Source organism: Oryza glaberrima, chromosome 10, assembly GCF_000147395.1.
Source record: "Oryza glaberrima chromosome 10, OglaRS2, whole genome shotgun sequence".
Lineage (NCBI taxonomy): Eukaryota > Viridiplantae > Streptophyta > Magnoliopsida > Poales > Poaceae > Oryza > Oryza glaberrima.
Window position 1 is genome coordinate 3163068 of NC_068335.1, and position 19741 is coordinate 3182808.

Sequence of the window (19741 nt, forward strand, 5' to 3'; positions counted from 1 at the left end):
TGAAGCGGAAGGAAGAGGGGGGTTTTAGAGCCAAGCCTTTGCAACTGCCGTTACAACTTTGGGTTAATTAGACACATGCCATTACTAATTTGAAGGTTTGGAAAAATGCCATTACTATTTGACAAATTGTAAAGATGCCATTACAAATCCCACGATACTAGAAACATGCCACGTTCTACGCCTGATCCGCGATTGTACTCGTTTTTATGCGTACCGTATTTACGTATGGACCATAATGCCATTGTGTATGAGTATGTAGGGACCGAGTGGAATCAATTTGATCAAGTGCATTCACGGTGAACCGTAAACCTAACACTAGGCTTCTCCGGCGGCGGCGGGATTTGGAGGCAGCGTCGGCGGCGTCGGCGACGGCATCGGGCTTTGGCGGCGTCGGCGGCGGTGGCGGCAGTGTCGGCGTTGGCGGCGGGCTTTGGCGGCAATGGCGGGGAGAGGCAGCCCGTTTCGTTCGACGCGCTCGAGCGGTTGCAGCTTTCAGCGCACACAGGCCGCAGTGTCGTCAGCACCATGGTTGAGATGTGCTTGCGGCAAAGCCGCTGCAGTGAACAAATCCAACACCCCAAGGAATCTAGGGCGGCGGTGGATTCAGTGTGGGAAAGAGGTAAACCCCATTGTTTTTCATTTTCTTTTGTTGAAATTCCTTTCTTTTTTGTTTCGTTTTCTTGATTGATGCCATTGATTTGAGATGTGTTGTGCAGCCAAAGTGTTGCTCGTTGTGGATATGGGAGGATCTGTTGAACGAATATGTGGAGGAAATGGTTGCTTATTCCCATGTTGGTGAGGACGATGGTCTAGGAGACATGTTGCGACAGCTTGCAGAAGAGCATAAGGAAGAGAGGTCGAGGATGCAGGGTTTGGTTGAGGCAAACCATAGGCAGATGCAATCCATATATCAGCAGCTGAATGATTCTAAGAAAAAGTGTGAGCAGCTAAAGAAGATGTTGAAAGAAGAGAAGTGTAGTCGTAGTAGACAACTTTATGTGATGTTGTTCTTGTTGGCCATAATTATGTATTTCTATGTATGTTCTGTAAATTTTGTGGCCATGGTGCAAGTAGGTAAATCAGTGCCATTTTGTGTAATGTTAATCACTGTCTATGAATTATGTGGATTCAATTTCTGAGTAATAACATAAGTGTGTTAATTATGTGGATTTAATTTCCCACTCTGGGTGCTCTGTTAAGGATAAGTCTGGCAGCTCAAGGTACAAGCTGATATTGTGTGTTTGCAGCAAGAGCTAACTGCTGACTCCTGCACTAAAGCTATGCTAATATATGTTCACTTGGTGTAAAAAAAAAGGAAGGTATAGGACATCGAAATATCTTTTGGTGTGAAGTATATAAAGAACTGAAAGTTCTGTGTTTTTATTTCCTCTTTGAAAAGACTGCCTATCATTGAGACAGATGAAAAAGAAGTACATGAAAATGAGTTGACAGGAAATTTGTGCATTCAGATGGTATTAGTTGAGATGATCAGCAACAAATATTTCGGCAACAAATATTTCACATGTTATAAGTTGAGATGATCAGCAACAAATATTTCACATGGCATGTGTTCAGATGATCAGCAATATTTCACAATATGGACTGCATGTTCACAGGTTTGGACTAATTTCAGCACACTGCATGTTCACATGTTGCACACAGTGCATATCACAGTGCCAGGCAACATAGGCCTCAAAATACAGGTCAAGACAGTGGCAGGTAACATGAAGGCCTCAAAATACAATATAGAGTGCATATCACTACAGCAAGTCAGGAATGCCTCAAAATACAATATATAGTGCATATCACAGTGGCATGTCAGCAAGGCCTCAAAACACACAAATTTTAGGATTGTAGATACTGTGACAGGCTTCTAACAACTTTAGCTGGGCCTTCTGAGGCAGCTCGAGCATCCTTCTTCTTCTGGGGTGTCTTCTTTTTCTTGGGCGTCTTCTTTTTCTTGGGTGTCTTCTTCTTCTTAGCAGGCCTTGATGAACTTTCATCTTGAGTTTTCTTCCTGCAAACAGTGATATGGATATGTTAGTTAGCAAATGCAACATATGTAAAAGAATTCAAAATAAATAGTCAACCATGTAGCATATTACCTCTTCTTGGGGGAAGCAGTAGGCACTTCATCAGTGTCTTCTGGTGCTTCAGCCTCTTTGCAAGTCTTGGCAAAGTGCCCAAAACCATGGCATCTCCTGCATCGCACCCTTCTTGCCCCTGGTTCAAGTGCACCCCTGATCCTAGTGACTCTAGGCCTCCCTGCACCCCTCTTGAGTCTAGGTGGACAGACTTTGAAGCCTAAATTCACCACAAGCCATTGTGATCTGTCTGGCATAGTTGGCACTCTCCCTGCATAAGCTGCTCTGAACATGCCAACAGAAAAGTACTCTGAAACAAAATCTTTAATTTCAACTCCTCTGTTGGAACATATCCATGCCAAGGCATGGTTGCAAGGTTTTCCTGAAACCTGCCACTTTCTGCATGAACATGTTTGGTTGATCAAATGCACAATGTGCCTTCTGGTATTGTTGTCACTCTCAACCAATGTGATCTCAGCCATGTCATCATCACTCCTAGCAACCTTTACAACTTTCAGGTTGGTTGTTGCTGCATTGAGCTGTTTAATCACACTGGGCAGGATTCCATCAGTCAACTTCTCACCAACTTGTCTCCTCAAATACATCTTCTCCATGAATAACTCTCTAAGAGAATCAACTAGCTCATGGAGATGTAGACCCTTCAGAGATTTAATCTGATTATTGAAACTTTCAGATGCATTGTTGGTCAAGTAATCACACTTGCAAGTTTCCTTGAAACCAGACCTATACCATATCCTTGAATGATGTTTGTCTAGGTAATCAATGGCTTCAGGACAGAAATTATAAATCTGCTGCATATGATCTCTAAAACCATCCTCTGTGAAGCATCTTGCAGCAGGATACAAGTGCAGTGTGAAAATAGGACCCCTAAACTTCTTCATAAAATTACCATAAAGGTGTCTCATGCACTCCCTATGTTCAGCTTTCTCAAATACAGCACCTACAGCTTTCTCTAGCCCTTTGCATGCATCTGTTGATATGACTAACCCTTCAGGAGCACCTATAGCTCCATGCAACTGTTTCATAAACCACAACCAATTGTCATCTGTCTCTGAGTCAAAAATTGCAAATGCAACATAAAACAACCAATTGTGTCCATCAACAGATGTGGCTGAGGCTAGCTGACCAGTGTATTTACCAGTTAGTCTAGTTGAATCTACACCTATATATGGCCTACAACCATTAACAACTCCATCTACACATGCTTTGAAAGCAACAAACATCCTTTTGAAACACTTATTTTTCCCTAACTTCTGCAAATCAATTGTAACAATTGTACCTGGAGACCTCTTCTCAATCTCTGCCTTCCAGTTGAACAACAGCTGAAAACTATCTTCATAAGTGCCATGAATCTGGTTCTCAGCAAGCCTCCTTTCTGCCCAAGCCTTTGAATACTTCAGCTTGATCTCATATCGCTCTTCAAGTTTCTCTTTTGCTGCCTTAGCTCCCTTGTCAGGGTTTTTCTTTAACCAATCCTTCAGTCTATCTGCAATCCAGTCTTGAGTGGCCATCTTCCCTTCCATGAGCTTGGTTGTGGGACACTCATGTGCAAATGGTAGCTTCTTTATCTGCACACACATTTTAAATAGTGCTATAAGTCACAACTTTCAAGCAAAATGGATACAAATGTGCAAATTGACATACAAACCTGAATAGTTTTGCCATCAGACAACCTTGATGCATGAATGCGCCATTTACACCCCTCATGCTTGCAGTGGGCAATGAATCTTGTTGGATCTGTTTGCAAATTAGAGAGTTCAAATCCTGTAACAACCGCAAAGTGCCTAATAGCTTTTCTGAATGTTATCATGTCAGGAAAAACAGCTTCCTCCTTAATCACTGACATCTCAGGGTTATGAAGAACATTAAACTCTGTTGGGTCATCATCAGTGACCTCAACCTCACCATGAGGTTGAGCAGTCCCAGAAGGTCCACCAGGTTCAGCATTTTCAGCACATGGTTGAGCATTTTCAGCACTAGGTTGACCAGAGGTTTCAGCATGATCTGTAGGTGGAATGGTGTGAATAGGTTGAATATAAATTCCCTCATCATCAACACCCACATACTCCTCCTCCATGTCAAACACATTAGGCAATGTTTCATCCGCTTCTTGAGTTGCAGGTTCACCTGAAACTGCCACTTTAGATGCAGATGCTCCCTGCCCTGTCTGAGTAAGTGGAAGAACACACAATGGCATTGATGTTGGCTCTATGTTATTAGCACTAGCATCGCAGAGTACACTCTCAACAACTAAGACCATTAATTCAGCATGCATTTCTGACTTGTACATTTCAAACATGTCAACCAGTTGAGATTCATGGACAATTCTAACGTCCTCATTACTGCCCTTGTCAAAAACCACACGGTTGCAGTCTGCTACTCACCCCATTTAACCTCTGAGCTTAAGCTTAGCATCAACAAATCCAAAGAGAAGCTACCATACTCAACATCCCATTTCAGCACACAACCCTTAGTATACCTCCGTCTACCATCCGAATCTATGGTGGTAAAACCATGAACCTTTAACTCTATCGAGAACAATAGTGTGCTGACATTGGAATGAAATCAAGTCAACCACACATGGAATGCACAGAAAAAAAAACCTACACATCCAGTTCACAGCACATCGAATCGAAGGAATCGACTACCTTACCTTGATTTGGGCTCCATCCCTTGCAATACGTTTCCAACCCCTCCATGGAAAGAAAGAGTCGTCGCCGCTGCTGCCGTAGACGCCGTCGTCGCCGCCGCCGAAGACGCCGCCGCAGCCGTCGTAGCCCGCGCCGTCGCCACCACCGCCGCTGCCGTAGACGTTGTCGTCGCCGCGGCCGCCGTAGACGACGTCGCCGCCGTCGTCGCTGCTCCTGCTAGGGTTAGGTCTAAGAGAACGAGAAAGGGGATAAAATGTGTGCTACTCCTGCTAACCCGACTCCAGTCGGTATAGCCGGTCAAATGGGGGCATTTTGGTCATTAAGAACAAATTTTAGTCACACGCGTAGAACATGGCATGTTTCCAGTATCGTGCGATTTGTAATGGCATCTTTACAATTTGTCAAATAGTAATGGCATTTTTCCAAACCTTCAAATTAGTAATGGCATGTGTCTAATTTACCCTACAACTTTTGGGGATTTTGGACTATTTGCCATCCTCTTGAGTGGCGTATTCTTCCCAAATAACTTTAATGGTTTGCCATCCAGATCCACTGATTTGTTTTTATGTTACCACTTTTCACCATCAACTCAGCAAATTGAGTAGAAAATAACCTTATTGTCCCTCCCATCTCTCATTTTCCTTCTTCCTTCTTGCTCTCAGGCATCAATGATGTGGCAGAGTAGTCTTGCGCGTCTTCTACAGTGGTGGCATTAATCATTCTGCTGCTCCCCTACAAGAGGCTCAACAGCACACACATTACACAATTTGAGCCTGACACCACACGCCTTGTGGCGATGATCACTCTCGCCGGTGGAGTGGCACCAGCGCGCATGGACAGACAGCCAGAGAAAATTTTGAAACACAGCGGCCATTTTTTGCTGACCGGATGCTCATCCCCGTCCACCACAAGTCGAGCCAGCGACTTGACAAGCTAGATGGTTGGTGGTGCATTAATTGAACATGACGTTAATTGAAGCCGGTGAGCATGATCACCCCAAGGTAGCACATGAACAGGACATCGACGAGGCTGCTTTCCTACGCTGACGTCGGCGTCATTGTCCTTTTGATGGCTGTGGCGGCTCCATTCCTCGGAGGTAATGAGCGACGAGGCCGAATGCCTTGGAATGAGGGAATTGGCAATGCATAGAATGCCACGAGAAAGCCAGTCAGCTGAACATGCCTGTGTTGTGTATGGAAGGAAGAAGAAACAAGAAGGAAAATGATAGATATGAGGGGCAGTCAAGTCATTTTCTACTCAATTTGCTGAGTTGGTAGTAAAAAGTGGTAAAATAGAGACAAATCAGTGGACTCGGATGGCAAAACATCAAAGTTATTTGGGAAGATGGCATTTGGGAATACGTTATTCAAGAGGATGACAAATAGTCCAAAATCCCCAACTTTTGCTGCTAAAAGTGAAAATAAATAAATATAAATTTCCATTTTTACTTATAGCTGTCCAAACGGAGGAATGAGATACTCTGACGTAAAATCAAAGGAACCGCGTGGTGGCTGACGTGTGGCCCACCACTCTCGGGCCCAACCGTCAGTGACGACCCAACACGGCACGGGCCTGCAAATGGCATGATGCATGCCTGTGCCTGTGCTGTGTCGATGCGTGTGCTAAACTGCTGAGGAACAAGTTCACTTTTGGTCCCTTACCTTGTCGTCGAGTCAGAAATTCGTCTCTGAACCACAAAACAGATACAATGTATCCCCCAATATACATAAAACCAATGCAAACGAGATTCCTCGACAGTATTATCCCTAGTTTTCACGTTAGCTAACATGACACCTATGTAGCTTCTTTAACTAGGTTTTTGTCTCACGTGGCATTGATGTTGACGTTTACGAGTTACGTGTTAGTGTGATCCAAAATAAAAATAAAAAGAGCAAAACTGAAAACTAAAATATTAAAACAAAATATGTGGGACCCACATGTTAGTCAAACAAGAAAATAGAAAATAGTGGGACCTACATGTGGGTCCCACTTTCTCCACCTCACCCTCGCTACCTATTATAGATGGCCAAATGGGCCGCCCGCCACGGCCGGGCCTAGGCCGAAGTCAGTTAGGCCGACACGGCCCGACTTATACGCCGGGGCATGCCATGCCAGCCCACGGGCTGCACACACAACCCAGGCCCAGTAAGACTCGGGTCGTGTTGAGCTAGCCCGAAGGCACGACAGCCTATCGTGTTTCTTCACATAATAAGTCTATTTTTCCTTCCTAAACCTCTGTGGGCTGTGTCCATATGGCTGGAAAATAAGTCTATTTTGTATTCCTCTTGTCTTCGGCCTTGCCTTATATGGTTAATTGAGTCTATTTTACGTCCTTCTACTATTTTTTTCGATCGTGCCGTGAGGGCTGGGTCGGCCCACCATGCCGAGGGAGCGACCCAAGCACAGGGTGGCTGTCACCCAATCGGACTGTGCCGTGTTTGAGCCGGGCCAAATTGGTATGCCTTGGACCGGGTCGCGGGCCCTAGGCCATATGACCATCTATACTACCTATATCTCTCCTCTCTCTCCGCAAACGAGCGCGTAGAGAGGGACGAGTTGGGGAGTTCAGCGAACTGGGCGGGGAGGGAGGCTGGCGAGTGGCGAAGGAGGCCTCCCACGGTCTCGGCTACCAACCACAAATCCGCACCAACCATGCCTCTCCTCGCCCGCCTCCGACTCCTGCTTCTCCATCACCGCGGCCGCCTGCTGCTCCACCTCCTCCAGGGCCCGCCGCCACCGCCCGTGTCCTCCACGTCCGCGTCCACGCAGCAGCAGCAGCAGCAGCAAGAGGTCAACATCTCCGTCCAACTATTTTTTAATTAACTACATGTATAATTCTTGAGTGTCCAACTAAGTAAGTAAATTTTGAGAGAATATTCTGTGGCAAAAGGAACAATTTTCCATTTCTTATAAATATATAAATTACATTACCGAATTACATATATATGCAAATAAATAGAGACACGACACACATATATAGAGCGCTCTGGAACACGTATTATTTCTCCTGAAAACCAACACGCTTGTGCACTGAAGTCTCCAACACATAAATCGATCGTTCTCACACACTCACACTCCTCACATCACAACTTTTATTAATTCTGCACGAACAAGCTGACCTGGAAATTAATTAATCACGCAAGAACCGAACGATAAAATTAACCATGCATGCAATCAAACAGACCATGTGTGGGTTGATGGAATGGATGAATTTTTCAGTGGTAGACCGGCGGAGAGCTGGGAGACGGCGCAGCTCCGCCACTGTTCCCCTCGGCGCCGCCACCACCGTTTCCTGCACCGCCACCACCACCGTTCGCCGGCAATGGCGTCGGCTTGGGGTCCGGCTTGGGTTCGGGGCCTTGGGGTTTCTTGTGGAAATAGTCGAAGAAGGGGTGCTTGTGGAAGTAGTCGTACAGGAACGCCGACGTGCACTCCGCCGGCGACGTGGAGGAGTACATCCTCTTGCCGGCGACGGCCACGAAGGTGTTAGCCTTATCGACGCCGTTGTCCGTTGTTGACGACAGCGGCACGATCTTGGACGGCTCCTGCCCGGGGCACGGCGTGCTGCTCGCCGCGCTGTGCAGCTGCGCGAAGCAGTCGGCGGCGCCGTGGAGGTCGTCGGCGGCGAGGGGCACGCTGAAGGCGCCGTCGCCGTCGAGGTCGCCGATGGCCTTGCTCTCGTACTCGCCGTCGCTGTTCTTGCACTTGATCGCCACCTGGAGACCTGAACATCACCAAAAAATTAATCAACGACGGTGATATATCGATCGATCGAGCTGACCACGCAATTAATTAGCGATGAACATATTATCGTCATCATGCATGATATATATACCCTTGAAAGCGTCCTGCGCCTTCATGTTCTTCCTGGTGCACTCGCCGCACTTGGCCTGGCCGACGACGATCACCGCCGCCTCGCCGTCCGCAGCGGCGGTGACAGCCATCACGAGGGCAGCGCAGATGATGGCGGCGAAGAGTAGTGCTCGTGCTACAGCTGCCATTGCTGATAAATCCTAGCAAACTCTATTGCTATTTGGACTATGTGGCAAGAGGCTAGAGCTGTGCGTGGATGAGTGAAGAAAAAGCAGGCCATGCATGTGGTTTATATAGATCGATAAAGGCTACTAGCTGGGAGTGATCTGAGGTCAGCTAATTATATTACAGTACAACATGATTAGCAATTTGCGCCGATTTTGCAGGTTTAAAATCATTAACGCCGTGCATTTTATTTGATTTGATCAGACACCGATCGATTAAGAGTAGCAAATCATGGAGGCACTGTGAACGTGCACACTGCATGCAGTGTTAACTGTTGATGCTCTTGCCACCGATTGGTGGTGTTTAACAAGCAAAGTTAAGCTTTAATCGACTGGTACTCCTACAGCTAGCGCACAGTACTACTAGTCTGTTTTATAAAAATAGAAAATAGTTCGATAATTTAGGACAGCTCCAACCAAATTGCATGATTGATACTATTTTTAAGTAAATGAGTAAATTTCACAAAACTACATATACTTTATTCAAACTATTGCAAAACTATTGATTTAAGGTGTTATATCATAAAACTACAAATTTAATGTTAAGTTTATCACAAAACTACAGGTTTAGTGCCAATTTAATCACAAAAATGCAACGTTCATAGCTCAAACATAATGGTAGTGCTAAGGATTTGACCTCCAAATTTTGTAGTTTCGTGATAACTCCAATATTAAATATATAGTTATGTCATACTTGACCTTAATTCTTTAGGTTTCTGATAAATTTGATGCTAAATTAATCTGTAGTTTTGTGATAGTTCGATCAACATATCTGCGCTATAAACGTATGTTTGGAACGCAGTCGTAAGTGTATAAGTGTGGTGTCTGTATTTAGTGGTGACTACATGCATCTTGTCCGTATAATGGTAGAGAATATACTTGTCGACAGTATATATCCGATAACAGTGTTTGTTTTAAAGTATAGAAGACGTTGGTATCAAAGTATACGCGAGATTTTGGTAAAGTAGACGAGAGACAAGGATTTTTATATTGATTCAGGCCCCGGTGTGGGTACTAGCCATAATCCAATTTATATGAACATCTCTAGGATGTATCAAACTGATTACAATAGGGGAGCGAGCTAGCTAATATTGCCTACCAACTAGCATTTACCAAGAATAAATCCGATGACTTAGAATCGTTGGCTAGCTATTGACTTCCTCTTGATTGATATTCGATGTGACTTGTGGCTATGGCTTATGATTCGATGCTCTTCTCTCCTAGGGGCTATATATTTATGCGGACAATCAATTTCTTGTTAAGTTGAATTCGAGGAGTTAATATGGGATACGAGCAGGTAAGAGTCTTGCCGGATCCTGTAGTCAATGGCACACGAGCATAACCCAAGAGTCTTAGCGATGAGATTGCCAAGTCTTTCAAAAACGCTTTCGGCATAGATACTTAGGGTTAAAAAGCGTATATATCAAAAACTCTATCCTGACCACTATGATAATATTCCATATCATCAAGGGAGAAGATGGCCAATCTACTTTAGAGGATATCGACCAATTTATTATACAATGCGAAGAAGCTAGTGCTAGTAGTATTTTGAAACTTAGCCTTTTCGCATTGTCTTTATTTGGTGATGCATTTACTTGGTTTATTTCACTTGCACCACTCTATTCATGATTGGTCTCAGTTAGAATAAAAATTTCATGATTACTTCTTTAGTGGTGAGACCGAATTAAATTTGTCATACTTAACATTTGGTTAAACAAAAGTATAATGAGCCTGCTTTTGAATACATTAGAAGATTTAGATATACAAGAAACCGATGTTATAGTTTAACACTTTCTGATAAGGACTTAGTAGATTTGGCTTTTTCTGGTTTACTTGAATATTTAAAAGAAAAGCTAGATGGTCATACTTTCTTAGATGTAAGCCAGTTACTTCAAAAGGCTTTGGCTCAAGAAAGCCGAGTTAGAGAGGCCAAAATCTCACAAAAAGTTAAAGTTCGATTGTCCCCATGTTAATGTAGTTGATCAACAAGAATCTTTGAACGATGAAACAGTTGATGTATACACAGACGAATGGGCTTGGAACTCCAACTCTAAACCATTCGTTTGCTCTGCTCTTAAGCTGGTTAGTCATAAGAATCGACAAGAGGAAATAAAGCTCACGTTTGATGTGGCCAAATGCAATAGGATTTTTGACTACTTATCACTATCTCTATCCCAAAGTATAAGAACATAGGACTAGATGGATATTTCTTAGTACAATGTATCTTGATACGAAGTCTGTCCAAATACGTTGTACTAGGAAACGTCCCATCTAGTCTTAGGTTTTTATATTTTGGGATGGAGGGAGTTGAAAAGAAGAAAATTAAATTGTAACAAAACCACGTCATACCTTCACTTCAAGAATAAAGTGGCGAGCATATTTTAAGTGGCACAACTCCTATTCTTATGCCACAAATGATTGCAATGTATTCCATAGACAAATTCAATCGGCAAATGACGAATGCCGATTGACTTTTACAAAGATGCAGGTGGATGAGCTACCTTTTCCTATACACACCGTTGAATTGCAAGAGAAGGAGATTCCCGATGGCAAGGAGAAGACCACATTGAAGACTTCAATACTTGGGGGGCAAGATGACAATCTGGAGATACCAAAATATGGCAAGCGACCAAGGATATCAAGTTCATCTACCAAGCGAGTATGGACCACCAACAACTTACTTCTCCTTCTTCGTGGTATTACGCTTGGTATGCATCATGGAGTTTGAATGGTATGTGGATGATGCCTATTTATATACCATATTATTATCCATTGTGGGCATTGCTGGTTGCCACAAAGACCGATTTTAAATAATCAACCACACTCATCTCATAGCCGGTTGAGAGAAAAGAATCAGTCACGAAAGAATCCACACAAGAAAGTGGTGAGGCAAGAGTGGAGGCCAAAGAAAAACAAAATACAATCTGAACGAGAGGGGGCCTCTCGTAGCTTTCTTACATCACCATTAAACATTTAAGCCTTAGAGGCATTCATGGTCGGTATTGGTGGATATCGCCCTTAGATGATCTCATCGTAGTGTTTTTCGGATCACAAGTTTGCCAAAAAGACTGGGGGGGGGGGAATGTGTTGATAACCAAATTTGGTAGTAAGGTCGAGTTATAGCAAGTTTGAGCCAAATTCAAAAAATAACATAGCTTTCCCACGAAGGCTGGTCTGACCGTCATTATGTGGCCGGTCAGACCAGACAATGCACTATGATCAGACCATAGGCATCCAGGCGGTTAGACCTTAATCACAGAGCCTGAGTCCAATTTTGGTATTTCTCGTGTTTTCTTGTTTTAGACCAAAATTTTTGAGTCCTAGTTGATTTCTATGCCTAATTGAATATGGAAAAACCCCAGGAAGCAAGTCCACCCCTCCTATAAATATAAGGGGGCCAAGGACGATTGAAACAACAAGCAGTCAATCGTCAAAATCAATTTATTTATCCAAACCCTCTATATTCTTATAAAGTCAATCGTCAAAAGTCAATTGTCAAGTCGTCAACATAAAAAATCTTATAAATATATAAATTACATTATATAGAACACATACCGCATTACATGTGCGAATAAATACAGACACGACACACATGAGCACTCTGAAATTATTTTTCACCTGAAAGCCAATGCTTATGCACTGACTCCAAGTCTCCAACACATACATCGATCGATCGATCTCACACAGTCACACTCCTCTCACATCTCACAACTTATATTTATTCTTCACGAACAAGCTGAGCTGGAAATTAATTAATCACGCAACCAAGTGTGGATTGATGGAATGGATGATCGATTCAGTGGTAGACCGGCGGAGAGCTGGGAGGCGGCGCAGCTCCGCCACTGTTCCCCTCGGCGCCGCCACCACCCTTTCCCGCACCGCCACCACCCTTTCCCGCACCGCCACCACCACCGTTCGCCGGCAATAATGGCGTCGGCTTGGGGTCCGGCTTGGGTTCGGGGCCTTGGGGTTTCTTGTGGAAATAGTCGAAGAATGGGTGCTTGTGGAAGTAGTCGTACAGGAACGCCGACGTGCACTCCGCCGGCGACGTGGAGGAGTGCATCCTCTTGCCGGCGACGGCGACGAAGGTGTTAGCCTTATCGCCGCCGTTGTCCGTTAGCGGCACGATCTTGGACGGCTCCTGCCCGGGGCACGGCGTGCTGCTCGTCGCGCTGTGCAGCTGCGCGAAGCAGTCGGCGGCGCCGTGGAGGTCGTCGGCGGCGAGGGGCACGCTGAAGGTGCCGTCGCCGTCGAGGTCGCCGACGGCCTTGCTCTCGTACTCGCCGTCGCCATTCCTGCACTTGATCGCCACCTGGAGACCTAAACATCACCAAACAATAAATCAACAGTGATAGATCGATCGATAGATCAGCACGCAATTAATTAGCGATGAACATATCATCATCATCATGATATATATACCCTTGAAAGCATCCTGCGCTTTCATGTTCTTCCTGGTGCACTCGCCGCACTTGGCCTGGCCGACGACGATCGCCACCGCCGCCTCGCCGTCCGCAGCGGCAGCAACCGCTATCACTGCGGCGCAGACGACGGCGGCGAAGAGTAGTAGTGCTCGTGCTACAGATGCCATTCTGAATCAATCCTAGCAAACTCTATTGCCCCTCCTTACACTATGTGTGGATGAGTGAAGAAGAAGGAGAGGCCATGTATGGTTTTTATAGGCGTCAGCGTGCATGGCATCATGTAGATCGATAAAGGCTAGTAGCTGGAGTGATCGAGCTGAGGTCAGCTAATTAATTATATTATATCATGATTAGAAATTTGCGCCGAATTTGCAGGTTCAAAATTAATGCCGTAAGTTTGATTTGATCAGGCAGTACCGATCGATTAAGAGTAGTGCACTGTGAACGTGCACACTGCATGCAGTGTTCACCCTTGATGCTCTTGCTTCCAATTGGTGGTGTTAAACAAGCAAAAGTTATGCTTTAATCGAGTAGTACTCCTACAGTACGCAGTGCTACTAGTCCGTTTTATTAAAAAGGAGGATAGTTCTATACTATAGGACAGCTCCAACCAAATTGCATTATTGATACTATTGTGCTTTATTATATTACTGTCTTGGTTAATTTGGATCTTGGATGATTACCTGTTTAAATTTATCAGCACATACATGCATGCCTACTAGTATTTGCAGAAATCGAAGTCAGCATAAGTTTAAGTAAAATGTTATTGTGTCTTCGCCTATTTTACTAACGTAGTGTACGTGAGTATGTGAGTGTGGTGTTACCGACTACACGTGCATCTTGTCTATGTAATGGAGAAAGAAAATCTCTTTGCTTCCTTAGGCTGAATCCACCACGGCAGTCCAGTGCATATTCTAGATGCCAACCTGTATGCATGACCCGACATGAGTAGATGTCAACTAGGCCTTTTTCTTTACCTCTTTACCCACCTTGCGTCTCTGCAACACACAACGCCACGGGCTGAGATAAAGACGAGAATGCTCCAGTCCTAGCGTTAGATCTAGCCCCAAAAATAGGTAGTCCATGTTCAAGCCACCCATCTCTTCCTTATCTTCCTCTGTCACCTCCTTATCACAACAACAACTCAAGCCCGCTGGTCGCCGCGGCCTCGTTCTCCTTCGAGCCCGGTGTATAAGTACTTTTTTTTAACTAACGTATTAGTATTTTTAACTAATATATCATATTCAATGGATAAAGCACTCTCGCTATTTAGAGGGCTCCTACAGTGTATATATTAAATATATATAATTAAAAAAGAAACTGTATAGGTCTCAATGCATGCTGTCTAGACATTCTATAATCTATCCGTGGTAACTGTATTTTGTTCTCTAGATAACCAAGACAAAATTTGATTTTTATCTGGATTTACAGACTTGAATAGGACTTATATTTCTGAAAATCATATGATTTCTTGTGATTCAAATACTCCAAGCCATTGTGATGATAATCTCCATGTAAAAGGGAAACATATGTATCTTCGGAGAGATCAGTAAAAATATGACTTCAACTTGCATGCACGCTACAACCGGCCAGCGGCAATTAACCACACCGGACACGATGTCAGCATGCACGTCAAGTGTACTGAACAAATGACCGTTGAACCATGTGCTGCTAGTTTCACCCATCACCCACTCAATCAAGGAGCACTGTTGCAAAATATACCATGTGGCATCCATCCCAAGATGCAAAAACTTCATAAATCTAGAAAACCGATATGGTAGCTAGAGAAGTTATTAATTACACTCTCCGTTTCATATTATAAGTCATTTTATTTTTTTTCTTCTGGTCAAACTTTTTTGGTTTGATCAAATTTATAAAAAAAGACTAACATTTTAAACACCAAACAAACACATTATCAAAATATATTTAATGTTACATTTAGTAAAACTAATTCGATATAGTAGATGTTGCTAATTTTTTTTCTATAAACTTAGACAAACATAAAAAAATGATTAGAAAAAAGTTAAAATGACTTATAGTATAAAACGGAGGGAGTATAAATTAGTATTCTTGAGCAGAAGGTTGGTCAAAAATAGATGTTGGAGAGTATCTTCAAAATTCATCCTTCCTAACATATTCCTATTTTTCAATCTATCTCTCATCAATAACCAGAAAAATACTTTGTGTTTTTTTAACATATGAATAAAATGTTGCTACTAATTCACTACCTTCCCAGCACTGTCACGCCTATAAATTTAGCCCAAATTTCCAGACTATTTTGTGTATTAAATTCCTGTCTAGGACCAGCCAGGGTACACAAAACGACAAGTAATAAACAGTTCCAAACATAAATAAAGCGTAAAATACTTACAGAAGAGGCTCTTAGTCCTCACACCGAAAAGAAAGCAGCAGCAGCGGAAAATGCGATCCTAGCGGGGGGCTTCAGCTCCACTCCACAGGCAAAACTCAACTAGGGTCTGAGCCTTGGTCCTCTAACTTCATCTTCAGCTCAGAAGCACTACACTTCTGAAAAAGGGGAATAATAGTAAGGCTGAGCACAACCACCATACTCAGCAAGCCACACCAATGATGCAGACGTGCAAGGGGAATACAAGGACGGTTTGAGGCTATTTGCATAAAGGCAGTTGTAAAATATTTTATTGAGCAAACAGTAAAACAGTTGATTAATTAAGGTAACATTAAATCTCCACTGATCAACGCTACACCACGTTGAACAGGCCCAACCAACCCACCTGAACTACAGTGCATTGGGTCGATTTATTAAGTGTGAGACTAATCACGGTGAATCTGGTCGATCGCCCATAACTGCGGGCACGGCTATTCGAATAGTTTTACTCTGGCCAGAGGTGCACAACTGTGCCCACAAGACACAATCCACCGGCATGTCACCGCGCTTGCGCAGACACGTCACCATGTCGAGTGATTGTGACAAGACCCTCCGCATAACCCTCCCCTAACCATCCACACCACGCTAAGGTTTCACCCCCACCGCTACCCTAGAGGTGGGCAGTCCCCTCATGCGCCGCGGTGAATCCGGCAGTTGGACAACCGGACACCCCGGCTGACCCAACTCCATCACGCCCACCCTCGCCACCGGTGCCTAGGAAAGGGTAGAGCTATACTTCAGATCAAGCAGTTACCAACTCCCGCTTGTGGTAAGCACTGTAAGTCTTCCAGGGTTTTCCGTGAACCGGTCCTTAATTGCCATGGGTGCAACCAGCAAAACCATGCACCCACAGTCCACCATTCGGTCGCATTTTAGTTGGATAATTATGACCATGAACCATGGCCAGATGTCTCGAGCACCCAGCTCGTCAAGATACTAGATGTCTAAAACTGTAATTATCCAATCAACTGAGCTAGCGGTAATTAAGCATGTCTAAGCATAAAGTTCTAGCTAGGTCACATAAGTAACACAAGCTATTCGATTTATCACCCAAGGTTGACAAAGGACAGATATCAAGTAAACATGGCACAAGCGAGCAGATAGGTAAACTCTGATCCCATGTATTTAGCAAGACATGCAATTTTATTTGCAAACGGTAAAACATTTGTAAATTAGGATCAAAATGCTCAAGGGGAATGTGTGACTTGCCTTGCTTCTTCACTTTTATCTTCTGAACTCTTTTCCTCACGACCGCGGACTTCCGAAACGACGGATTCTACACGCTGGCACGCAAAACATGGAAAAACTCTAATAAACACCTAGAGAACAGTACATAAAAAGTAAACAAACATGTAGAGCTCAATTTTAGATAAATTTTGCAAGTTGAACGGCCCAATTCAGAGTTCGAATGAATTAGATATGAATTTTAGAAGTTTTGAGCCATTTAAATGAATTTCTATAATTATTAACGAATTTATTGCGCAATTAAATCATTTATGGCGTCAACCGAGAGGAAGGGGTGGCGCCGACAAGTGGGCCCCACCCGTCGGTGACTCACGGGAGGCGGGTGCACCGTGGACCAAGTCCATGCGCACACCGGCCTGCGGGCGCACCACGTGGCAGACACATGGCGGCCACGACGGACGGGCGAGCGGAGGTGGCGCCGACGTGGCGCCACGAGGGCACCAACGCGGGCCGGCACGAGAGGCGCCACATGGATGGCCCGAATCGACCAGAGCGACCGATCGGGCGACCACGGACAGGCGGGCGCAGCAGGGGACCGGGCGGCCACAGGCTAGCGGGCTGGCGGCGGCAGCCGGCCAGCCGACCGAACGGCGGCGGTGCGCGGCCCGATGGTCGCCGGCGGCAGCCACCGGTGCGGCGGTGCGTGCGGGAGAGGAGGGAGAGGAGGAGCTCACCGAGGACGCGGCGATGAGAGGGGGCGGAAGGCAGGGAGCTCGGCAGCGACAATCCTCTGGACGAAGGCGGAACGGCAGCGTTCCGCGAGCGGGAACCAGCGGACGGCAGTCGGAAGGACCTGGGGAGGACGAAGGAGAGGTTAGGAAGGGGAGAGGGGCTCCCAGCGGCGTGAATCGCCGGTCGGAGGTGAGAAAGAGCGGTGGATGCTCACCGGCGCGAGGGGAACCGTGTTCCGGCGGGATTCCGGCCGTGAAAAGCGGCGGCCGAGGTGCTCCTCGGCGCTGCGAAGCGAGCGGCAGCGACGACGCGACTTGAGGTGGGTAGGAGCGGCGCCGGGCGGTGGCTGGAGGTGGTAAAGGCGGTGGTCGCTCGGGTTGCATGGTGGAATTGGTGTTAGGATAGTGTTTTGGGGAGGCGGAGTGGATGCCGGGGTGCGCCGTGGAGCGGCGAAGCCGACGGCGCTAGCGGCACGGCGCGGCGGTGGCTAGTGCGACGGCGGTGGGCGGCTGAAGATCGTCGGCGAGCGGCGGAGCTGGGGCGCGCGTGGGGAGAGCGGTACGGGGCGCGAGGAGCTCGGGAAAAATGGGGAAATGGTAGAGGGGAGGCTAGGGATGCTTTTTATAACCTCGGGAGTCGACGGGGAGGCCGGTTTGCGGCGGATTTGAAGGGGGAAAGGGGTGCCGGCGATGTGGGTGAGTGGGCTCGGGGTGGCGGCGATTTTCGCGGGGAGTGGGGAAGAACGGCGCGGACGTGGGTGGAGACTGCGCCCACGCACTCGCGGGAAAGGGGGCCGCGCGGGAGAGGCGGCAACGTGGGCGGCGCGGGCGGCAATGGCGGTTGCCGGTGAAGTGGCTGGAGGAAGGAGATGACAGGTGGGGCCGCGGGTCCCACCTGTCAGCCAAAGGAAGAGAGTAGACCGGTTGGGGGGTGGATGTAGACTTTGAGAGAGAGGGCCGAGTAGGCCGAGGAGGAAAAGGAGGCCGGCTGGCCGGATGCGCGGCGCGGGGGGGGGGGGGGGGGGGGGGGGCGGGCGGAAGAAGGGGAGGATTGGGTCGAAAACGGCCCAAAAGGAGAGGATAGAATTTTAATTTGTTTTTTTATTTAAATTGATTGAATGAACTTTGTATATTATAATTATTTCTTGAGCTCCGAAAATTCACGGGAAATTTTCAGAGAATATTTAGGGCACAAAGAATATTATAAAATATTCCCGGCCGATGATTTTTAAAGGAAATTTTTAATTCCCTCATTATTTCACTTAATTAAATTGCTTTTAAATTTTATTTAATTTCTAGAAAATGCATTATTAAACGATTTTTAATCCCGAACAAAAATCGGGACGTTACATGCACGCTGCCTCCCATCATTCCTAGCTAGCATGGCTCGTTCCCCGTGTTAAGAGTATAAGTGAATTGATACCATCTTTCTTTGCAATTGCCCCTTCTTAATTAGTTAAAGCTCTTATTTTGAATTAGTTGTTAATACTTATATTTAACTCCATATGTTATCGGAGTGAAGTCCCAAAATCACAAAGACCAAAACCATTCGCTTTTGAGTAAATTTTAGAAAGAGTAAATTGCACCACAGTACAACAACTTGACAGGTGGGTGCGATATAATGTAAGAACTTGAAAATTGAACGTCCAAGCGGAACAACTTGACAAGTGGGTGCGTTCTAGTACAAGAACTTAACAATTTAGTATTTTTGTGCATCAACTTGGCTAGGCATATACAAGGTGAGTTTTTTTTTCACGATGTCAATATGCCATTACATAGTAATCATACGGATATTGCCTTATGAGCACATAGTAGTACAATTTACATCTAATTACCTTTAAGATTTTTTTTTGTTTTCTTTATCTTATCAAATATCAACCGAAATATAATAATTTCTACATATAGTTTAATTGGCTTTCAGTTATTAGTTATTATGATAAAAATATAAATATACTTATACAAATCTGCGAAATATGCGCTAGTATATTGTCAAAATTCGTACTTAAAAATTGAATTTATATAAAAAATGCTCTAAATAATCAAGTTGTAGCATAACTTTTTAATTTACTATATCAAAATCATACCTACCTTGCAAGTTGTTGCATTTATACGATCACTTATAAAGTTCTTATACTAAATTGCACCTACCTACCAAATTATTGCACTAGAACGCTCATTTCTCAAGTTATTACACTAAATTG

General features: G+C 45.0%; 1 protein-coding gene across 1 annotated transcript; it reads right to left on the bottom strand.

Annotated features, from left to right (window-relative positions):
• Nucleotides 1-7644: 7644 nt before the first annotated feature.
• On the bottom strand, nt 7645-13444 carry LOC127752657 (uncharacterized). Its single transcript, XM_052278063.1, has 4 exons — nt 13216-13444; nt 12593-13113; nt 8592-8769; nt 7645-8480 (listed from the first exon to the last, which is right to left on the bottom strand). Exons 1-4 carry the CDS (start codon nt 13382-13384, stop codon nt 7972-7974), a joined length of 1377 nt encoding a protein of 458 aa, XP_052134023.1. The 5' UTR covers nt 13385-13444; the 3' UTR covers nt 7645-7971.
• Nucleotides 13445-19741: the final 6297 nt, after the last annotated feature.

What these genes read in the sequence shown, in the direction of transcription:
- LOC127752657 (XM_052278063.1), bottom strand. Translation starts at nt 13,384, where the DNA reads ATGGCATCTGTAGCACGAGCACTACTACTCTTCGCCGCCGTCGTCTGC. An exon ending in GCTCTCCGCCGGTCTACCAC is followed by an intron (nt 8,770 to 12,592) that starts TGAATCGATCAT and finishes AGAGTTTGCTAG; the next exon opens with GATTTATCAGCAATGGCAGC. An exon ending in GGCGCAGGACGCTTTCAAGG is followed by an intron (nt 8,481 to 8,591) that starts GTATATATATCA and finishes GGTGATGTTCAG; the next exon opens with GTCTCCAGGTGGCGATCAAG.